A 22,384-nucleotide genomic window follows, 5' to 3' on the forward strand; every position below is an offset into this window, starting at 1 on the left:
CACAGTTCAGCGTTGCGTTGTCGGTCTTTGGCTGCAATGAAAAGTTGTTGTTTTGTTGGTGATGACGTTTTGACGGTACTGGTAGTGAGTGACACATCGCAGTAGATGTCCGTACTGTTTCCGGTACCGGTTCGTCCAACAACAACAAAAACGACAACAACAAAATAATAGCACCAACAAAACTGCTACGGAGAAATGCTCCGAACCTACAGAATGCAAATCAGTGTGACATCCATCGTAGCCGCCATTGATATTACAGACATATCATCGTTTTATTTATCCTGAACTTTTTGTTTGACAACTGAATCACAATCAGTGAATTGTTCGCTATGTCTATTTTCTTCGAAATGTGTTTCCCTGTACGCTCCGAGTTAAAAGAAGTGTGAGTTTTTAGTTTCACAACTTACACTGTTCTCTCTAAACTTTAAGTTCCGTGCTACTGTACTTTACAGAGAGGGATAGTTTCAGCTTCCTAACGAGTTGACTCTTCTTCGCTCTCCAAAGTTTAGCTACGAATTACTTCCGTAGGAAAAGACAAACTTTTGGTTTGTTTCTGTCTATGCGGCGTTTGAGGTGGTATATTTGCACATGCGTCAAGCACAGTGAACGGTAGTTATCTGTACTGTTTCCGCTTCCGGTTTGAACACTGTCGCGACAACGGTCAACACATGCTACCGAGAAATGCTCTGTGAGCACAAAGTTCAAAACAGTGTGATATCAGAATTTGCCAGTATTGATTTGAAAGACAAACGTCTCGAACTCCCGAGTTGAAAGCTGTCAGAAAAAGTCTCTGGAGCCCACAGAATTCAAAACAATGTCACATTCAAGGGATGTCGATTCTGTCAAATAACACAAAATAGAAGGCTCCGGAATCGATTTTTTTTTAAACTGCCACAGTGACAATGTGATATTCAAAGCAGCTGATCCTGATACTTCACAAAAACACCTAAGAGTCTCCAGAATCGAATAAAAAACAAAAGCCTGCCACAATGTGATATCCAAAGCAGCCGATCCTGATACTACACACAAACACCACAGGTCTCCGGAATCGGTAGAAGAGAGCTGGTGACAATGCCCAGTGTTATTGCCCAAGGCAATGACACTATGGTAAAAGCAGAAATCGATCAAGCGTGGATCAGAACCACTGACCGTGACACTGACAAGGGATGATTCACACTGCTGTTTAGCCACGTGGTGAGCATCTAACAGTGACAACGCTTTACTACCTTCAACTATTACGGAAAGTCAAAGCCTTTGCAGAAAAATCGTTACTGTCGACCAGGAGAAAAACAGCCCAGGAACAATCACAGAAGAAAGGCCCTAGGACAATCACCCAAGAAAACCCATGGAACAGTCACAGAGGAAAAATGCAGAAAAATCCGCGGAAAAAAACCCCCACCACTGTAGTCCTGCGCACGAGTTCAGACTGCGACTTCCCTTCAAAAATCGACACCATGCGACTCTCACTGTCGAAAAGAAGAAATGAACATGAACAAAATATCACAGAATCACTGTCGAGAAGAAGTGTGTACCCTACAGAAAAGTTCCAAATCACGTTATAGACGCACCTGTGTATGATTTCAGAGAGATCTCATTACACAAAACGTGACAGTCACAACGTCTTTGTTTCTCATATCGAGGAGAACAACACCAGCTATAATTGAAAACATTTTTAAGAAAGGTTTACGACGAGAAACAGCTACCGCGACTCTTAATCTAGCGAAACGCGATGCGCCATCAGAATCAGTTAGCGCTTGGAGCAGAAAGAGAAACGCCCTGGAATAATCACAGAAGAAAAGTCCTGGTACAATCCACAGAAAAGTCCAAACCTCTATATGATCATGTGCACGATTTCAGAGAGGACTCTTCGCAAATCTACCCAACAAGACTCCCACGATATACTGGTTTTAAAAGGTCACCACAAGTCACTGTTTAAGGGAAGAAGAGGAACACAAGACATCAGAAGGGCTGAGGAACGAAAAAAAGTGTGGCCGTCACCAACTCCCTTGCAGACCAAACTATACGGCAGTCGACAGGAGTTGGAGAAAACGACAACATTTATCACCAGTGCTGGACTGATTGTGTAACCTCTGCGAACGCCAAGAAGAAGAAGATCAGAAGGGCAACTTTTGTTGCTGCTGGTTTTCCACTGGGAGGAAGTGACCCAAATTTCCCAGCGAAGGGATATTTTAGAAATAAAAAGAAATATGAAAACAACATAAGAAAAAGAATTCACCAAGATCACAGACATTTTCACAACGACTCCTAATCCAGCGAATCACAGAAAGAATGACTGAAAGCTTCACGCACGAGAAAAATCCAACACCGGCCTTGTTCGTGGGCGGGGGGGGGGGGGGGGGGTGGCAGGGGAGGATACGATACCACGACAGATTGGAGGACTCCGTTAATTGAGTCTGTCGGTCACTCAGGTGACCTAATCAGCTCTACCTGGTCAGGGAGGATAACAGGTGTATCTGGAAACTATAGTGCGGAACAGGAAACCTCGTGTCCAGAATATTTATCAGATAGCCCGTGGTCAGCTGTTAATTACCGCGACCAAAGGGTCAGCGCTTCGTACGCCACACGCTGAAGAGACAGAACTAGAGAGGCCTTGGGTTTGATTTAATTCGTCGGTGCCGCTTCTATCTATCCTTCCTAGCAGCAGTAATGCAGCTTTAAACGCCTTCGTTCTTGACAATCTTAAACGAATGAGGCTGAGCGCTGTTTAGAGAAGAAGTATGCTTGTTATTCTTTCAGTTGCCAGGAGACTGGTTCCGAATAACTCCCACTTATTCTATTACACATATGCTTACTTCCCTTTGTTTATCAGACTTTGTTCATGATTGAAGTTCGTCGGTGATGATTTTAACAACAGTAGCAGCGGTATCGTTTTACCAACGTTGGGTGGGATTCAAATTCGTTACGCTTGTAATTATATTGACTACCATCGATCCAACAGCAAGACGACTAAACCTAGTGTCGGCCTTTTTGGCCATCCCAACAGAAGGACTGCAGCTTTCATGACGTTGGATGTAATTTTATTTCGTTGATGTCGCCTTTGTCCACACAGAGAGCAACAACAGTACTACAACTTTAACTTTCATATTTCTGTACACGAATATAGAAGATGAAAAACGGAGCTGGAGAACAGTAACAGTTACGTTCCAATAGAAATCAATAATATGTTTGCACAACGAAAACGAACGGTACAGGAGATTGCAAGGAAAATGACAATGAGATTCATGGCACAGAAAACTTTGAAGGTGAAAAACGGAGAGTAAACGTTACGTTCCAGGAGAATTTAAAACTACTTTTGCAAAGCGAAAACAGACTGCACAGAAGAATGCAAGGAGAATGAAAATGAGATTCCTGCCTCGCAGAGAAAACAAACAAAACCGGCGAGCAGCAAGCCGAAATAAGACGACGCACAACCTCAGCCGATGACCGATTCTTCAGGTATTCAACACCACTGGCTTGTTGACGAAAGTTGTATCTCCTCACTGCATGGAGTGCCCAAGACTGCCGCACAACAGCACATGAAGGGGATGAGGAAAGAAGACGAAACCAATACGAAGGAAGGAAGGACGGACGGACGGAAGGACAGAAGAAAAGGAAGGTAGGGAGGAATGAAGGGAGGGAGGAAGGAAAGAACGAACGAACGAACGAACGAACGAACGAACGAACGAACGAACGAACGAACGAACGAAAGAAAGAAGGTAGGAAGGAAGGAGAGAAGAGAAAAATGGATGGATGGATGGAAGGAAAGAAAGAAGGAAGGAATGAGGGAGAGACGCAGGGAAGGTGGAGGGTGACCAAAGGAACAGCCTCTTTGAAACGGTAAGTGTGTGAACAAAATATCTTTCTTCTTTTTTTTCTAAAAATAAAACATTCTGTTGGTCAAGATGAAAAGCCTGTTGATGACGACACCATTTCAGCTCAAGACGAAGATTATATCTTCTCGTTTTAAACCCTGTTATTATTATTCCATTCTCGAATATCACAACAGAACTCTCGTAAAACAAGCATTGGAGGACCGGTTCTCCAAAGAGAAATGCGACCCGCAAGGGCAGGGCAGAGCACACAGGTAGCTCGATACCGTCAAACACGAAAATCCCACTGTTGTGGAACATAGACTCGAGTCTGGAATCCTCTTCACGTCTCTCACACAGGTAGTTCGATACCGTCAAACACGAAAATCCCACTGTTGTGGAACATAGACTCGAGTCTGGAATCCTCTTCACGTCTCTCACACCTTCACTTTTCGCTTGCTGCTAATAATCCCTCTTGCACTCAACCCTGTTCCTTCCACCCACTGTTGTTTGGCTTCTCTGGCTCTCAGAGCCACAGAGTTTGGGCTGAGGCAGGTAAGAGAAAAGAGGGAGAGGTGGGGTGGGGGGGTGGGAGGGGTACAGGTATGAAGAATCTATCCCACCCCTCTCTCCCTCCCTCTTTTACCTGTAGGAGGTAGGAGGGAAAGCAGAAAAGAGAGAAAAGTGGGAGAAGGGATGGAGGGGAGGGGAGGGGGGGGGGTAATTAAATGCAGAATCTACCCATCACCCCTCTCTCTCTTTCCCTCCCTCTTTAACGTGTAGGAGGTGGGAGGGAAAGCAGGTAAGAGAAAGGTGAGAGAGACGGGAAGGGTAGGGAAGGGTACAGGTATGCAGAATTCAACCCCTCTCTCCCTCCCTCGTTTACCTGTTCGAGGTGGGAGGAAAAACAGGAGGGGTAAGTGGTTCTTGCACTCAGGTAGCATCATAGACACGACGCCAAGGAAGAGAAAGCCGAGTCGTGCTATTTTCTCTGGCACTGATCGCTACCACAGGCGCCCTAAGGGGGAGGGGTTGCTCTCTCTCTCTCTTCTCTCTCTCTCTCTCTCTCTCTCTCTCTCTCTCTCTCTCTCTCTCTCTCTCTCTCTCTCCCTCTCTCTCTCACTGCGTGCGTTCGTGCATGCATGCGTGCGTCTGTGTGGTTTTTACCGTTATACAGGCACCCGACAAATACTGCACTCATATCTTTTACAAATGCTGCACCTGTTGTTGAAAGGATGCACAGAGGATAAGGAAGAGAGGCTGAAGAGGACGATGGGGAGGGGGGAGGGGGTATAAAATAAGACACGGAGCAGACACACCTGACTAATTAATGCTTTGCAGCATGTATCTCGCAGAACATAAATGCCAATGTCCTATATCTCGTACCTGCACACCCCGCCCCCTCCCGCCCCCCATCCCCTGTCTTTCTATCTCTTATCTACCTGAGAGTGGGTGTGTGACTGGTCTATTTCTTTAGAGCGGCGTGTGTACAACCCAATATTGACGGACTGTGTGCTGATATCTTCTGCTATGGTCTGTTGAGACAGTGATATCAAAATCGAGACCGGAGGTCGAGATATTGATATCACTGTCGAAACAGACCAATAGCAGAAGATATCATCACACAGTCAGTCAATGTTAGATATATTGTTAATTCTCTGGACATTTTGTATTTACTGTAAAGAAATTACAAAAGTATTTGTCTCAGTTTTGGCTGTTCCATATCCCTCCCTCTGATTATTATTTCTTTTTGTTCACTCTTTTCTTGTACTTTTCAGTATTTTAAAATGTCTTTCCTTTCAAAAAGTCTTTAGTCACTTGCTCAACTAAATTCTGGGATAATTACATTTTCATATATATGTGTTTGTTTTTAAATTTAGGTGTTTTTGTTTTTGAAGTGGGGAAGCAATAAAGAGGTCGCCGATATCAAAACTGATATCGACGGAAATGTCGTCGATATCACTTTTGCACTGAGCTCAGTTTTGCCCAATTGACCAATGGAAATCCACGTAACATATGAAATAGCAATATATGTGCATGTAAAATGTTGAGTGGTGAGAGAATATCAAAAGAAAACAAAATTGAAACGGACAACGTTATTCTCGCCCACTTTCTCAACTGAAATTGCACACACAAACTCGAACACAAGCAAACTATGTTTTCATTTCCGTCTCCCCCTCCTTCTTCCATAATCTATGAATTTTTTTTCCTTTCCCACCTCCAAAATATCAGCGCTAATGGTAAACACAAGCGAGTGTGCATCACGGTACACAGGCGAGGACAGAAAGGTCAGGTAGCGATCAGGAGAAAGGGTGAGTATGACGGCTTACTAGCGCCAAAACTAAAAATTAGTAATTAACCCGTGAAAGTTACTAATTTTCACGAGAAAATTACAATTCTGACGTGAAAATTAGCAATTTTCACGTGTTAATTACTAATTTTCTAGTGTTAATAACTAATTTTCAAGTGTTAATGTCTAATTTTCAGTTTTGGCTCGCTTCCTGACGGCTTACTAGTGCCAAAACTAAAAATTAGTAATTTTCACGCGTTAATTACTAATTTTCTTGTACCTCGTGACTGTGGGGGCTCAATGCGCATGCGCGACTGTTTCACCTGCCAGAGCAAAACATCCTTCGATTCGAAACTTTTCTGGCCCATAGTTCTTTAATTAGATGTAAATTAATACTAAGAGCTGAGCGCATGTGTAGATAACCGTGACATACAACTGTCTGTCCGAAAACTTGTTGAATAACGAATTCTATCGAAAGATATTTGTGAAAGTGTGTGAGTCTCGATGAAGAGATCCGTCTGCTAGTCGTCGGACCTTTTGCACATGTCCGACCGGCCGCCATTTTTCCTCTCTCGGTTCGAACATTTTCGGATCGATTGTCCTTCCCTAATACACTTTTAAGCAAATGTATGAGTGTGGTAGTGGAAACAAATATGAAGTACAGCTGTCTGCCTGACAACTTGTCGAATAAGGAATTATATTGAAAGATATCTGTGAAAGTGTGAGACCACAGCCTATCAAAAGTCCGTCTGCTACGAACAGCTTCGATTCGAAAGTTTTCGGGGTCGATTATTCTTTTCTAAGATACCCAAAACAACGTTTAGGATAGCGCTATTGTAGAAAACAGTGACATGCATCTTCCCGTCGAATAACTTGCTCGATAAGGCCTTCTGTTAAAAGATATTTTAGAAATAGTGTGAGAGTGATGTTTGCCGGACGTTGAAGCCTCTCAGTGCGGACTCTTAAAATCCGACTACTGTGACCGAAAACGAGGCAAAAATGAAAATTAGTAATTAACACTGTTAATTACTAATTTTCACGTGAAAACGATAACCCTAGGTTTTGGCACAAGTAAGCCGTCATAGGTGAGGCAAGAAAATGGTTCTGGCTGGCTTGCACTTTTGCAGTCTTTCAAAAATATAAATATACACGCATGTTTTTGTTCAGGAAGTCTAAATCAAGTCCAACCCAAAAGACGCAACTCCCAGCTTTGTACAAACAGAAATAGGATGTAAAGGATTTTCAGGAAGGGAGAGAAGAGTATGCATTCTTATAGAAATGAAGACATACTGGCATGCGAGATGGAATAACTTTATTCTGAACTACGTGCGTGCGTGCGTGCGTGCGTGCGTGCGTGTGTGTGTGTGTGTGTGCGCGTACGTGTGTGCGTACGTGCGTGCGTTTTTCATTCCGATGTATCTTTTTGTTATCACGGTGTATATCTCACTCTCCCATACCTAAGCTGGTAGCAGTTTGTACTTTCGACACCCTCTTTCTCCCTCAACACCCAGCCCCTTTTCAAGAATTCAATTTTGAAATGAAGTTAGGTTCATGTTATACCCCTGCTTCACACCCTAACTGAATGCACTCATATGATAGAAAGGAAACAATCCAACAAATCGCTTTTCAAAATCAAATCTGATAGAAAAGCAAAGCATCTCTGCAGCCATAATTATTGTGTAACATTCACTGCACCACGGGAAACTGGTTGACACAACAACAACAAAAATAAGATTGGGGGATAAAATGCGGAGTGCACTGCCAAGAGAGATGTGGCAGTAAAACAGGGACCTGACAGTTCATCGCAAAGGTACACAGGAGCGTGTGTGTGTGTGTGAGAGAGAGAGAGAGAGAGAGAGAGAGAGAGAGAGAGAGAGAGAGAGAGAAAGAGAGAGAGAGAGACTAAGAGAGAGACTAAGAGAGAGAGTGTGTGTGAAAGAGAGAGAGTGTGTGTGAAAGAGAGAGAGAGAGAGAAAGAAACTCAGAGAGAGAAAGGAGAGAAAGAGAGAGAGAGAGAGAGAGAGCAAAGTTGGAACACAGGGCAGAGAGAAGGGGAAGGTGGGGGCTTGAGAGATGGCAGCCTGATGAGTAACAGCATATTTTGATTGTGTGCCAGAAGACGGAGATTAGAACTACTTGAATTGTTCTTGCTTCGTCTTGGGCGCAAACTCCAATACAACAACTACCTTCCTACAAGAGGAAAAGGAGAAGGGGGTCAAAGTGTGTGTGTGTGTGTGTGGGGGGGGGGGGTGACAGAGGGAGATGGATGAGGATGAGGAGGAAGAAGGAAGGAAAATATGTCCACTGTTTTTCAACAAAACCGGATTAAAAAAGACATATATTCCGACCTTTGCCTTTTGACATTGGTTGAGATTGAAAACTGGACCTGACCTATTCACAACTTTTGATGCCTTTTCTCCGTATAACCCCAACATCCTTCAGTCTAAGAACTGCTAAGAATTCGAAACTGTGTTACCTAAAAATATACAGTTAAAATAATAGACCCCCACTCCCCCCTTTATCCTTTGAAAATCCTCAACCCCCTACCCACACGTGTTTACAAGACTTGGTGCCAACCTACCTCATCCATCTTTCACTGGCGAGGGATTATGTTTTGCTGCTAACTTGCAGGGGATTCTTGTCCAAGAAACAGGTAGGGAGGAACAAATATAACTCTCTTTGAACTTGTAAAAGAGGATTGATACGTGGTGCAAAAGGTATTTGTAGTTCGGATGAGAAAAATGATTTGGGGTTATTTTTGGGTCGGGGTGAGGTGGGGGGAGAAGGGGAGAGTGAGAGGGTGTAGCAGTGTGTGTGTGTATGCGTGCGTGCGTGCGTGCGTGCGTGCGTGCGTGTGCATGCGTGTGTGTGTGTGTTTGTGCGTGAGTGTGCATGCGTGCGCGCGTGTGTGTGTGTGTGTGTGTGTGTAAGATTACGCACGTGTACACGCGCAATAAGAGGAATAAAAGCAACTATAAACCGCGCTTACCCATACAGCTCACATAAAACCTATATTAATAAGATCTTAAGTACTTCAGCAGCAAAACTTTGAGGGAGGAAAAGTTGCACAACAACCTGCTTCCCTCCAGATTTTAGTTCTGTGAAAAAGATTCACCCAAACCACCAAAAAACATGCAGAAAAACCTGTCCCTGGCAAATATCACTCCACCTTATCCTCTTCTCATTTTTCTCCAGGCAACAAAACAAGGAGACAGAAGTAAAGTTGGCAAGCTTGCAGGAGAGTTTCTTCCAGACTCTCTCGCCCCACCTACACGAATTCTACCTGGTCTTTTCCATCTGTTCTTGCTATCTCGCGAGAAAGCGAATGTTCACAACAATCTCGTCTGCTACGGAGGAAGGGAGACAACTCCAGCTCGTCCGAAAGCAGACGTCGCGACTTCAAGGACTAAAGAAGGTAAGCAGAGAATGTGTTCTTGTTTGTTTTGTTTTGTTTTGTTCGAACTGCGTTCAATAGAAAATGTGACGTATTCAATTTAATAGCATGAATTTACCGATGTCTTCTCCATTACGCAATCCTTAGTTTTGTTCGCTGTAGAAACCACCTTGCGTTCGTTTACAGGTATACTGACTGTTACAGTAACTTGGCCGATGAAGTAAATCAAACGAGTGTAACGCGCGCTAGATCCTACTGTTTTGTTTTTTGTTTTGTTCAGAGAAACCCTAGTCGGATGATTCCGGCCCGATGATTCGCAGTATCTGATTGTCCAAATATACCACCTTGTGTAACGCTTTTCGTTTTATTACGTTATTTCTTTTATTATAGCCTACTGTTTTGTCCGTGCAATATAAAAATAAAACATGGAGCACTTTTGTATTGATCCGTCCTTTATGTAATACACAAGTTTAGACTTTTTCTCACACTGTTTATCTAAACACTGGAATTGCATTCATTAAAAAAAAAAACAGCATCTGAAATAGAAAGAAATCGTTGAGTACAAGACGATATAATTATATAATAATACCCTAAAAAGTGAAACATTATGAATTCAAATTCGAAAACAAACATAACATGTACGTTTGTGAGCAAATATGAACGTACACCAGACACAGAACACGTTTTTTCTGGATATATCCAGAGTTGATTTGCTGATAACTTACCTTCTTTGAAGGATAATACATTAACAATCCATGTACACATCCCATTGTGTTTCACATATGCTTTCATATAAAGTTCTTTGAAATACTGGATATAACTCAACTTATGAGTGGCACTTATATGCAATGTATATTTTCCAAAACGAAAAACATGTGATATGCCAAATATAGGTGTAAAAACATTCTTGCAAAAAATATGTATCATATCACCAAATACAGGTCATTTTTTGCAGACCAATATAATCATGACAGCAAACATAGCAGAACAAAAATCATCCCATTTAAAATGTGTACATTAGCAACATCTGTTAAGCCTGTCCTTGTCACAGGTGTTTGAAACATACACACCTGTTATCTACTGCTATAACTAATAAGCGCGGAACTCTCTCTCTCTCTCTCTCTCTCTCTCTCTCTCTCTCTCTCTCTCTCTCTCTCTCTCTCTCTCTCTCTCTCTCTCTCTCTCTCTCTCTCTCTCTCTTTAACGATGTACACGAGCTATCTGTTTTATCATTATTATTAGTACTGGTCTTTGAAACTCCATCTGTCTTTCCCAGAGAGAGAGAGAGAGAGAGAGAGAGAGAGAGAGAGAGAGAGAGAGAGAGAGAGAGAGAGAGAGAGAGAGAGATTGACAGACAGACAGAGAGATGGAAGTTTCAGATACCTGTACTAATAATGTTAAAACAGATAGCTCGTAAATCGGGAGAGGGTGAAACTGTACAGGCTGATTTTACTTTCTCTCACAATGCCAGCGACAGCTGTTGCTACTGTAAACGAAATAAGTGTTCGTGAAACACCAGGAGTTGGGGCCATCAACTAAAATCCAAATGTTGCTTTTTTCCTGCTTTCAGTTTCAGAACTGACATAATGTTCGGTTTTCTTTCGCCCCTACACACATTTTTCTATTTAACTTACTTTCTGGGTGACCAGAATCGATTTGTAAATATGTGTTCTCCAGCAATTGTTGTTGCACTACTTTATATCATCATATGCACAACCTTTATCATCAGAGTTTTATACTAAGACATGAAATTATGAATGCATAACTTTTGACTTTGACAGAAAAGTGAAACAAGAACGAAACAACATTATCGATGAAACAACACTCGTACACCAAATATACACGTAAGTGAACGATTACACACCACAAGACACCCAAATAACATTCATATCATAAACCAGGCTTGCAGTGATGCTGTGAATAAACATATAATATAATACAGACGATGCGTATTCACAGGGTGATCTGAAAAAGTATTGATATATAGAGGTATTCACACCATATCATACACCAGTCGTGCAGTGATGTTGTGGAAAAACAACAAACATATAATACAGTCGATGTGAATACACAGGATGACCTGAAAAAAAAGGCATTATTATAGTGGTATTCACAGTGGTACCTGTATTAAATACATGTGCTTGCAAAATCTCTTCCATCACGCAGTGTGATTGTGGTCTGAATCGAGCCAAGTTTTTCTCTACGTTTAAATATACATGTCTTCCCGTGTAAACATTCCTGTGCATCACCACAGTTCTGTCCAGGCTTTAAACATGGGATAAGATCATTCTTCACTCCAAACTGAAGTGCTCCACTTCTGAACACGCTCACTGTAGCACACGTTTGGAACACAGTGTGACCTAGTACATAGTTATACTAGCTATATACTATAACACAAAGTGTTGACCTAGTACATAGTTATACTAGCTATATACTATAACACAAAGTGTTCAAAACTTCTTACAGAAATGTGCTCAAAAGTGGAATTCTTCTGTGCATTTATGCGTTTGATGGAAGAGATTTGCAGTTCTTTTTTTTCCCCAACAAAATACACATCTTGTGGTGGGAATATCCCTGCAAGTGAAACAGGTTACGTTTCTTTCAGCATGCATACAGTGACGTATTTTTGGCTATAGAATAAGATACAAATACTGCAAGAATCAGAATACATTAATAAAAGCAGTGTATATCCAGCATATTCTTGCATGAGGGTGACAGAATGATGTACATATTTTAAAAAAAAAATAAAATAAAATAAAATAAAAAGCTCTGATTTCGGAAGTTGCTAAAATGAAGAAAAAAAATAGTATAAGAAGAAATACAAGAAGAATCGAGCACTTCAGAGTAGAAGCATGCACAAGCACAAAATAAGACATGCAAAAAGCGGATTAAAAATTCACCAGCTCTTCAGCATGCAAGCGAAGCTCTACAAGCCACAGACTATGACAATATAAATAGTTTTAGTACTAACTGCGTGTGAGTATACTGCTCAAAATATAACTACGCTGATTTAAGGTTCAAGCTTTCGAGGCTGTAGCGAGTAAGGGTGAAGGTGAGAGCGGGGGACGAGGGTGGGGGTTATTCTTCGATCGAGGTACCGGTTAGTACAGAGTCCATATGAACAGTCTCCTCGATCAAAGGGAAGTAGATCTGCTTTAGTATGGAATGCAATAGGAACGAGGGAACGCACAGGTTGCATCCCTTGTGTTGTTCTGGGTGCTATGAACACAGCAGGTACTGTCATATCGGAGGGAATCAAAGGAAAACGTTTGGAGGTAGAATTCAACTCGATACTTAGAGATGTGCTGAGACTGAAAGAAATACGGGATCGTGGACACCCCTTTTTAAAACCTCAAAACATCTGAGAGAAACAAGTCGTAAAAAGGAAGGTGTTAAAATGGAGATCAAATTACTGAGGTTAAAAAGAGAACATGTGAAAGAATCAAGGTCGTCATAAGGGGGTTGTCTCATGGGGTCGTAAAAGAGAGGTGTTACTGTAGTGGAGGGCGGAGGGAATCTTGGGTAATATGGAGAAGATAGGGTGTGTAGGGTTTAGAGAAGGTGTAGGAATTTTCTAAAATTCGAGGAAGGTGACACAAGTCACGTTTAGTGTCATTTCAGTAATTGTAAGCATGTAGTAATGTGAAAGAAAAAAAATGGTGTTTGGGCTTTGTACAGCTACATCATTATGTGAAATGCAAAACAAAGCCAACCCTTCACCGCCATATATATATACACAGCGTTCTACGTGACTTCAGTGCAAAGCGGTACATCATTATTAGGTTGAAGCGGTGATGACGTAATACAGGGGTAGGTGTCCGTGACGTCATACTTACATGACGCGACGCAGTTACTGACGTGTGCTTGGCAGGCTGACCGCGGCTGAGACGAAGCAGTGCCACAGAGCGACCGACTTTCGGGGTAGCTGAGCTATGCGGGGTACTAGGGATGAGGGTCACAGAGGCAGTAGAAGGGGTGGAGGCTGACACCGAGTGTGCAGAGGAGGGGGAGGAGGTTGTGACGTTAGAGAGGGGAGAGGCGGGGTTGAGGGAGATAGAGCTACTGGACTGGAATGTCACCTGCAGAAGGAGCACGATGGCAAAGGTACATTTTCGTTAGCTTTTTGTTGTTGTTGTATTTATGTTGTTTCAATGTTGAATTCAGTGCCAAATACAGAGGCCTGATTGATAATGGGAATACATGGTGATTTTTCCTGTTCTGGGGCCGGATGACTAAAATTATTTCTGACTAGACTACGAAGCATAACTTTCTGGTTTAGATTGCAATCCTGGATTGGTGAGCTGAAAATAATCTGCGATTTTCCGATTGACCCGGTCATGAATATAGACCTTTAAACTTTGAGATCCAATAGTTTAAACCGATTATGTAAGCAACTGACGCAAACCATAACCGCAAGCCTACCCCTTCAAATCCTCATAAAAAAGCACAGTAAAATAATCTCTGTATTTGTGTATATTTATACCTCTCCTGTGATTCCTTCCTTAGCATGTTCGATCCCAACATGAATTGTGTCTCTTAGCGTGCTAGAATCACCAATAATTAATTTTTTTAACAAGCATAATGGGTTGAAATTCAACAACAGTCTGGCCACGCGTTGATACACTTTTCCCCTTTTCAGAGAATAGAAAATGTCAGACACGTAAATCTGTACCCTACTCTTCACACTTCAAGTGGCAGCAGCAGTTAATGGCACACACACAAAACACACACACAAATATCCCTCAATTCCCGTTCACCAAGGCAACACAAGCATTTGCACAGTGACAACGCCAAGCATGAATAGTAGTGCAGATAGAGACAAAATGGCAGAACATCATTAACTAAGAACGAAATCCAATTTTCCAATAAAAAGCGACCATCTCTCACATTATCTTGATTTAAAGAAGCATTTGTAAAATGTACAGATCGCGGAGGAATTACTATCTCTCTTTCACACACACACACACACACACACACACACACACACACACACACACACACACACACACACTCACTCTCTCTCTCTCTAATCCCCAAGAGCCCTCCCCCTACACACACACACACACACACACACATACACACACACACACACAAACACACACACACGACACACACACTGACTTCCCATCAAAGTACAGACAATCGCCAAGAAAGGAAAAACCTTCAATCTAACAGAGACTATCAGAGCCAGATCTAAACAAGTTCTACTCCAAATAAAGAAAGAATGACCCTACTACGCTAAACCCGACAAGAAATGAAAAACAAAAACTCATAAAATCACATTATTCACCAATAACAAACATCAACCACCATTAAGAAATACGCAATACCTGTGGTGGCGGCTGCGACGATACCGTACGTCGACGACGCTCAGGTGATGATGACACCAACGGCGACGAAGACACCCACTGATGAGGCGACGATGACGGTGACAAGTCGGGGTCTCTTTGCTTCGTCGTCGCAGCCAACGATGTGTGTGACAACGACGACAACTTCACCGATGTTGACACTGATGTAGGTGTCGTCGTCGGTCCTTGAAGGCGCGGCGTTGACGACCACCGTTTCCTTGACGACTCGAATTTCGTAGCGGTCGTTTGATGGTCGTTGTCACGGTTACTGAACCTTGCGATGAGGGAGTGGACGCTTGGCAGTCCGGCCACCGTCTCTTTTGCCTCCATGTTGCTCAGAGAGCGATCGCGACGAGGTGACGTCACGGGAGACAGCTGTGACGTCACTGATGACGTCACCGACGCTCCGTCGTCAGAGGTCACGATCGTTATGTTGAGGTCTTCAACGGAGGACATTTTATAAGCGTTGTCTTTGGAAGACGTGGAATGTTTAGAATGTTTATCTCTCTCCTGTTGTCTCGGAGACGGCAGATCCCCCGTGCTGCCATAGATGAGTGGCTTGGTTTCCAGAGACAAAATCTTTTTAGCCGCGCTCTGGTAATTCTGCTCCTGCTCTGGACGTTCGTCCAGCGTCGCATTCGACGTATGTCCACCGCCTGGAGCAGAACTCGCAGAGTCCAAGTTGGGCGTGGACTGTGACAAACGCCTGGAGGAATGGAACTGAGAATAACGACTTTGCTGCCGCGGTGGTGGAGAAGATGGTGATGATGATTTTGCTGCTGCCTCTACTTCCATGGCGTGCCACTTGTTGAGCAAATGGCTGATACTGTTCTGGCCTTCGCGAGGACGGCTTGTAGTTAATACTTTCTTGGACGAGTGTGAACGAGAATAAGTTTCCGAGGAACGTACAGTATCCTCGGCTATAACAGAGGTGTACGCATCTTTGGCAAGGGCATCAGGGGAAGAAGTTGCATTTTTCTCAGCAGTTATTGTCTTTGTAGCAGCAGGACTAGAATGGTCCGATACAGGCAAAGAGGTGTTTGGTTTTTCAACAGTGTCAGATTGAGACCTAGCTTTATCAGGGACAGACAACGAATCGCTGGGTTCTTCAACAAGGTCAGATTTAGCCGTGTAAGAGTTAGTCTTCTCAACAGTGCTGGAGAGATCACGGGTGGTGGTGGTGGTGATGGGAGTGAGGGTAGTGGTAGACGTAGTGGAAGTCGTGGTGAGGGTTGTGCTGGCTAAGGGGGAAGTGAGAGTGAGTGTTGGTGAGGGGGGAAGCATGGTGAAGTCAGCGGTGATGGTGTTATCAACGTCATCATCGATGTCATGATAATGACGATCGCCGACGACAACGACGGGGACGGCATCCCTCTCTTCGTTAAGGTACAACGCACGACACTCACTTCTATGACTGACAGCACTCAGGTTACACACCTCATCATCCTGGTTGTCGTTGTTCCTGGCGTTGTCGTTGTCGTCGACGTCGTTTTCTCTTACGATTTCTTTGTATTCTTGCTCCGCTTTAGAATCCACACCCAACTCTTCCCTAGCTTGTTCGTGAGAGTCTTCGTCTGATGGCTGCTCTTCTGTGTGTCTTTCTGGTTGTTTCTCGTCTCTGTCAGACTCTTCTTCATCTTCTTCTTCTTCTGTGAGGTAGCCTGAAGGTTTGGAATCCAGGATGGAAATCTGTTCACGTGTACGAAGAAGTTTACATTCTGAGGACACAGTGACGTTCTCCTCTGTGCTACTTGGTTTGCACTCCACGATCGTGAAGTGATCAGACGAAGGAATGAGTTTGTCAGCGGTTGGCTCGTCTTTCGTGAGATCAGTTCTTGAGCCTCTCAGTTCGGACTTGCTTACACTTCTATCACGAAGATGTGCAACAGTGTCATCGGTATTCAAAGCAGTGTGTCTCTGAAACTGTTTTATTTCACTATCTTGTTGTTGTTCGGGTCTGTGATCTCCCTGCTGTTGGGAAGGTGAAATCACAGAGTGAAGAGTGTCCATCTGATACCGTATGTCTTTGTTGTCACAGGGATGCGAGTCGTCGCTGTGTAACTCGGAGGAGTCATCATCGTCGTTGTGGTCACTCTTGGTGGTCAAGGTTGGGGAAACACCTGTGTTTAGCTGGGGGGACACAGGGAGGAAAGGGTTAAGGGAATCAAGGGGGTGAGTTGTCATGGAGATACTTTCGTGACTAGAGTCTTGAGCAGGGATCCCTTGACCCCTCTCTTCTTCCGTATGACTAGAGACATGATGAGGGCTGTTTTGACCAGTTCTCGTGGGTGAGGTATCGCTGATGACTTCTGGAGCCGAAGACATTTCTGTTGCTGTATGCTGCGTCTGTGTCTCAGATGCTGGTGCTTCCATACCTTCAGACGATGGATCCGAAGCTGATCTAACATTGGAAGCGTACACAGTTTGAACCTCACTAGGTCTATTTACACCCCTGGACACATTCATCTTCGAGTCAATGTCTCTAAATATTTCATCGAGCTCCGTTTCAGGGTCAGGCTTTGAGGAAAACCCATCACAGACTTCCTCGTAAGTTACACCAGCGGCGTCGTCTTTTATTGCACTGTTTGTCTCATTTCCGCGAAAAAACGAACTTTTTATGTCCGTAGCACCACCCTCATCTCGAGGTGTTCGTGCAGAATGCCCCTTTTCGCCCCCGAAGAAGTCTGGGGACGAACACCCCGCTTCGTTCTTCTCAAAGGAGGACAGGGAATCACCATCGTCAAAACTCGAGGAGGGTTCAACAGAAAGGTACGAGGGGCGATCCATGAGTCCTTGTATCACATGCGAGGCGTACGCTTCAAACACGCCGGCTTTTGTGTCCACACTGCTCTCGTCAGACTCACCTCGGGTCAGTCGCTTGGACGACAGAAGGTCTCGGTTATCCAAGGATGATGGGTTGGTAGAGTCTGTCAGTAGTTTATGGCAGTCACTGGCAAATTCTATATCTATCACAGGTGTGTTCAATTCTGAGAGGTTTTCCTCGCAGCTGAGAAACTCTGAACTTGACGCGACGGATGCGCGAGAGCCATGGTCAGCGTCATCACTGTGGTTTGAGACAGGTTTCCTCTCCTCCAAGTCTAGCAATAAAACTCCAGTTTTCTTTTCGGAGTTTTGACAACTTTGTCGGCCTTGGGCAAAGTCACCCACCTCGCGACCTGCGTCGCTGCCGCTGATTTGTCGACTTGTTCTTTCATGGGCTGTATTGTCACATCTGGTTGGCTGCTTCGATGTGACATTCGGATTATCGGCTCGTTCGTATTGATTGTCAACGCGAGGTGTGTTCTCGTCATGTCGAGAAAATTTACACTCGCTCCCGATTTCTGAACTAGTCACACTGTTGGACTCAAGTAGCAGCATGTCGCGGTATCGACCAGGGGAGCTCTGTGTTCGGGCCGGAGAGGTTGTGGAGTGACCGACCTCCACAGGTGAGGGCGGCCTGTTGGGGTCATTATTGCACGTGGACTGACCAGAGGGGTCAAGGAGGGGGGAGGGGTCTGATGCTGCATCGTTCTCTTCTGCAGAACCATTGTCATTTTCGCGATTCTGTTGCTGCACCTGTTGTTGGTGACTTTGGGGGAAACTCAAAGAATGCAATTCCTCGCCACTGGCTCTACTGTCTTGCGGATTTGTTCGCAGCGGCGAAAGAGATTGATTCGAGGCTCGACAGCCTTCATCGTCAAAACTGTTCAATTCCGTACCCACGTCTGCCCTCGAAGCTTTCTTCTCGGGAGTTTTTCCAAACACATCAGAAGAGTCATCGGCAGCAGGAGACACAGTTTCAACCCCATCCTCTCTCCAAGCCAGACCACTCTCCTCGCTGTCCGGTGACGTCACGGAGGTGGGTGACGTCACAGAGGACAGGGAGTTGATGCCCGTGGACACGCCATAGCCGCTGTCCTTCCACTCCATCTCACCCTCCTCGCTCGCCACCGAAGTCAGCGACATGCTTTCCTCACAGATAGGCGACAAAGGGGAGGGGCAGCGCGGGTTCGAACCCAAACCCTCCTGAAAGTCTTGGAGGGTGAAGGGCTTCTGCAAAACTGCTATGAGCTCCTCGTCAACGTTTGAGCCGAAGCCCCCAGGACTCTCGTCATAACTTGGCGAGTTTGGAGGAGGGTGGTCACTGAACGGCTGTGGGGCTGGGACAACATGGCCGTGGTCTTGTAAGTTGGAATGGATGTCGACAGAAAGCTCTTCGGGTCTGGAGTTGGAGGGAGCACCTGGCCCGGATGACCTTCCCAGACTGACTTCAAGGTTACGATTAAGGTCGTGACCTGTCTCAGCGTTAGAGTTGATGCTGAGGCCACGACCTGTGTGGTCAAGGCTGGAGTAGTCTTCACCACGGCCGTTGTAGGTGACATGGTCAGAGTCACCACGACCAAGGTTGTTGTCGTTGCTGAGGTCAAGGTCAAAGTCACCACCACGACCGAGGTGGTAGTTGTTGTCGACGCTGAGGTCAAGGTCGGGGTCAGGGTCCGAAGCAGGGATGATGTTGACGGGTTGAGGCAGGATGTCCCCCGTCCTGGCCAGGAGGCGGGCCCTCCCCAGTTCTATCTGCATCATCCTCAGACGCTGCTCCTTCTCCTTCTTAACTCCGTTCACCCTCAGCCCCACCTCCTCCATAGTGAGATAGAAAGAGAGAGAGTGGGGAGGGGGGTATTCAGTGGATGGGGGCGGGGCTTAACTTATGTCAATTGGCGTGGCAGAGTGTCACTTCTATGTAGTGTTTGTTTGCGCATCTTCGTTTCATTCTCGTAATTTTGAAGAAGGAAAATGCCTGTGTGAATCACTCAGTCAGTTGACTTCAATGATTTAGTTAATGTGAAAGAAGTTATCTGCGCACCGTGTCTTCTGGTTCCAGTCTTCGCTGGAAGATGCTTTCCACAAAAACTTCAGTTTATTTCAATAATGTCTTACTGCTGTGGAGGTCTCTATGACCATTTTATCCACAGAAGAACATAGTCCGAGAATCACATGCACTTATTCCGAAAAGTGGTACTCTCTGAAAACGCACAAACTCTGTAGATTTTTGTGTCGGTTTCAGATGCAGAACTGGCGCAGTGCACACCAGCAAATCCAAGGTTCATGTCAGCTTAACACAATCTGCGTACTTCGTTACTCCGGTTCCGGAAACCATGAATCCTGTTTATGATATTTTACATCCATGAATAACACGGCACTTCCGTTATTGCACACTTCCTGCAGAACTTTGTCACTGAAGAGTTACGTGTTCGCTTTACTGTGTGGCACAACTTCACTGAATAAAATGTTCGCTATGTCTATAACTTCCATCTGCACTGTCTTTATCTTATCAGAAAAACACATTACAAATTATGAGTCAAAATGCGTCTTATCTATTTTCCTCACAATCACAGAGTTTCTGCAGTTTGAATGTGTGTTCGGGTCAAAGGTTGTTGCCATGGGTTCAAAGTCATGAGTTCTCCGTATGGTTCCAATTGCAAGGGAGATAAGGCGCGTTGCCTGCTAAAGGAAGATAACCGATGGTCTATCATTAGTGTCAGATAAAACAGGGAGTCAGTTCCTCACCAACGCTGCAGGCGTCTGAATACTAGAAACCAGGAAATGTAAAAGGTTTACCGAGGGTCTGTCGACAGCTCTTCCAGCCTACGATTTTATATGGACCAGACCAAATAATCTCTACCTATTTACGACCTTGATAATACCGTCATAAAAATCAATACCAATTTAGTTTGCTGCCATAGTTTGACTCATATACGAAGCTAATGCATTTTAATATTGAAATAATACTCTTTTTCTTTAAACTGACAGTGTGAGTTTATTACGCATCGGAGAAATTGGAAATCAACGTAACTGGATTCATAAAAGGCTCAGTTATTTCAGTTGTTGACGATCTATTCTCCTTTTCCTTTTCCTTTTTTCGTTTTATGGTTTTTGCTTTGAATCTTTCATTCACTTTTGACAGTTTAGTTCTTCTTTTCTTCACCTGATTAAAAGACTTCAACACACGAATGCGATCATATCAAAATTGCTTCCAATGGAAAAGTTTGCGCATCTAACACAAGAGAATCGAAACAGGAGCAGTCTTAATTAACTTCAATCATCTTACTAACTAGCTTTTCTAGCCATTATATGTGTACAAAAAGTCTACGCGACATCTGAAACGCCCACAAATGTTGGAACACGGACCGAGTACGGATGCACAGCTGTGTTATACAGCTCTAAAAGTGGGAGTAAACCGCACAGATAGGCGTATGTTCATTATACCTTTATCACTCACACTTCTTATCGGGTGTCTCAGATATATGTGTATGTCAACACTACACATGATATCTAACTTATCGCTTCTACTTACACGAAATAGGTCGCACTTAAGATCGTCCAACAGTAACAAGAACAGTAACAGGAAAGTAGAATGCTGCTAACAGTCCAACGCTATTTATTTTTAAACTTTAATGGTTTGTCCATCCTCCTACAACAAAATAACAAGCCGTACTTAGGATCGTCCAATAGTGACAACAACAGTAACAAGAAAGTAAGATGCAGCTAAAAGTCGAACGCTATTAATTTTTTTAAATTGTAATGGTTAAGCCATCCTCCTACAACAAAATAACAAGCTGTCTGTCCATCTCACGACATCTGTTCAACCACAAAACCCACTGAACCAAAAACCACCTCCAGGGAAGAAACAGGAAAAGACAGGAGAATGTTAACACTAGATGTCACTTTCTGCTTCACTAGTCCAACGAGTTTCCAATTGTCACATCACCTGCCAACACGCCTTAGGTTCGCTACTGGTCTTCAAAGCCGCTAATGACACACGTGGTTATAGGTAAAAATGGGAGCTTTAACATGATTTAGAGGTTTTGTTGATCTCTCTCTCTCTCTCTCTCTCTCTCTCTCTCTCTCTCTCTCTCTCTCTCTCTCTCTCTCTCTCTCTCTCTCTCTCTCTCTCTCTCCCCCCCCCCCCGTTCACATACCCACGCACACCCACACACACACTCTCTCTCTCCCCAAACGCACACACACGCGCGCGTACCCCCCACACACACACACACACACACACACACACACACACTGTATGTGTGAGAGAGTGGCAAGAACCAGAGAGAAACTGAACCAACAGTCAACTGTTTCTAAATGAAAAATAAAACTTGGTGAGGGTATCAATTGATCAAATATAACCATTTCTACACGTGGCTTGGGAAATCAATCATTGATTCTGTCATTATTGTCCACTTCAACAGTATAAAGACTTCATTCCTTCTCAGGACAAAGACAGCAAGAAAAGCTTTGGTATCCGAACCCCTGCATTACACAATTCGCTCTCTGTACAAAGACGGGACAATTAGCATCCTAACCCCCACATCACAAACTGAACACCACCGCTCCTGTCTTTGCTTGTGACATTAGGGCCACGGGCCACATAGGGAAAACACACACACAATGAGACCGCTATCTCCCTCTGTCCACACGCATCCGTTCCTCCCCCCTCCTACACATAATGAGCCCAAAACGCGCTCTCTCTCTCTCTCTCTCTCTC

At 44.1% G+C, this 22,384-nt stretch overlaps 1 protein-coding gene across 9 annotated transcripts in view; it reads right to left on the reverse strand.

Moving 5' to 3' along the window:
• The window catches only part of LOC138970768 (serine-rich adhesin for platelets-like), a 162,479-nt gene that overhangs the window by 89,236 nt on the left and 50,859 nt on the right, over nt 1-22,384 (reverse strand). For 2 of the 9 annotated variants that reach the window (XM_070343287.1, XM_070343286.1), the window contains exon 3: nt 13,330-13,572. The exons of 1 other annotated variant lie outside the window; for it this stretch is intronic. In XM_070343287.1, coding sequence (XP_070199388.1) covers nt 13,330-13,572 — 243 coding nt within the window. Of the gene's footprint in view, nt 1-13,329; nt 13,573-14,823; nt 20,009-22,384 lie in introns of those variants that run through there. 6 more of the 9 variants (XM_070343282.1, XM_070343280.1, XM_070343283.1 and 3 more) reach the window with 6 other exon arrangements.

The sequence above is a fragment of the Littorina saxatilis genome, linkage group LG7, assembly GCF_037325665.1.
Source record: "Littorina saxatilis isolate snail1 linkage group LG7, US_GU_Lsax_2.0, whole genome shotgun sequence".
Taxonomy (NCBI): Eukaryota; Metazoa; Mollusca; class Gastropoda; order Littorinimorpha; family Littorinidae; genus Littorina; species Littorina saxatilis.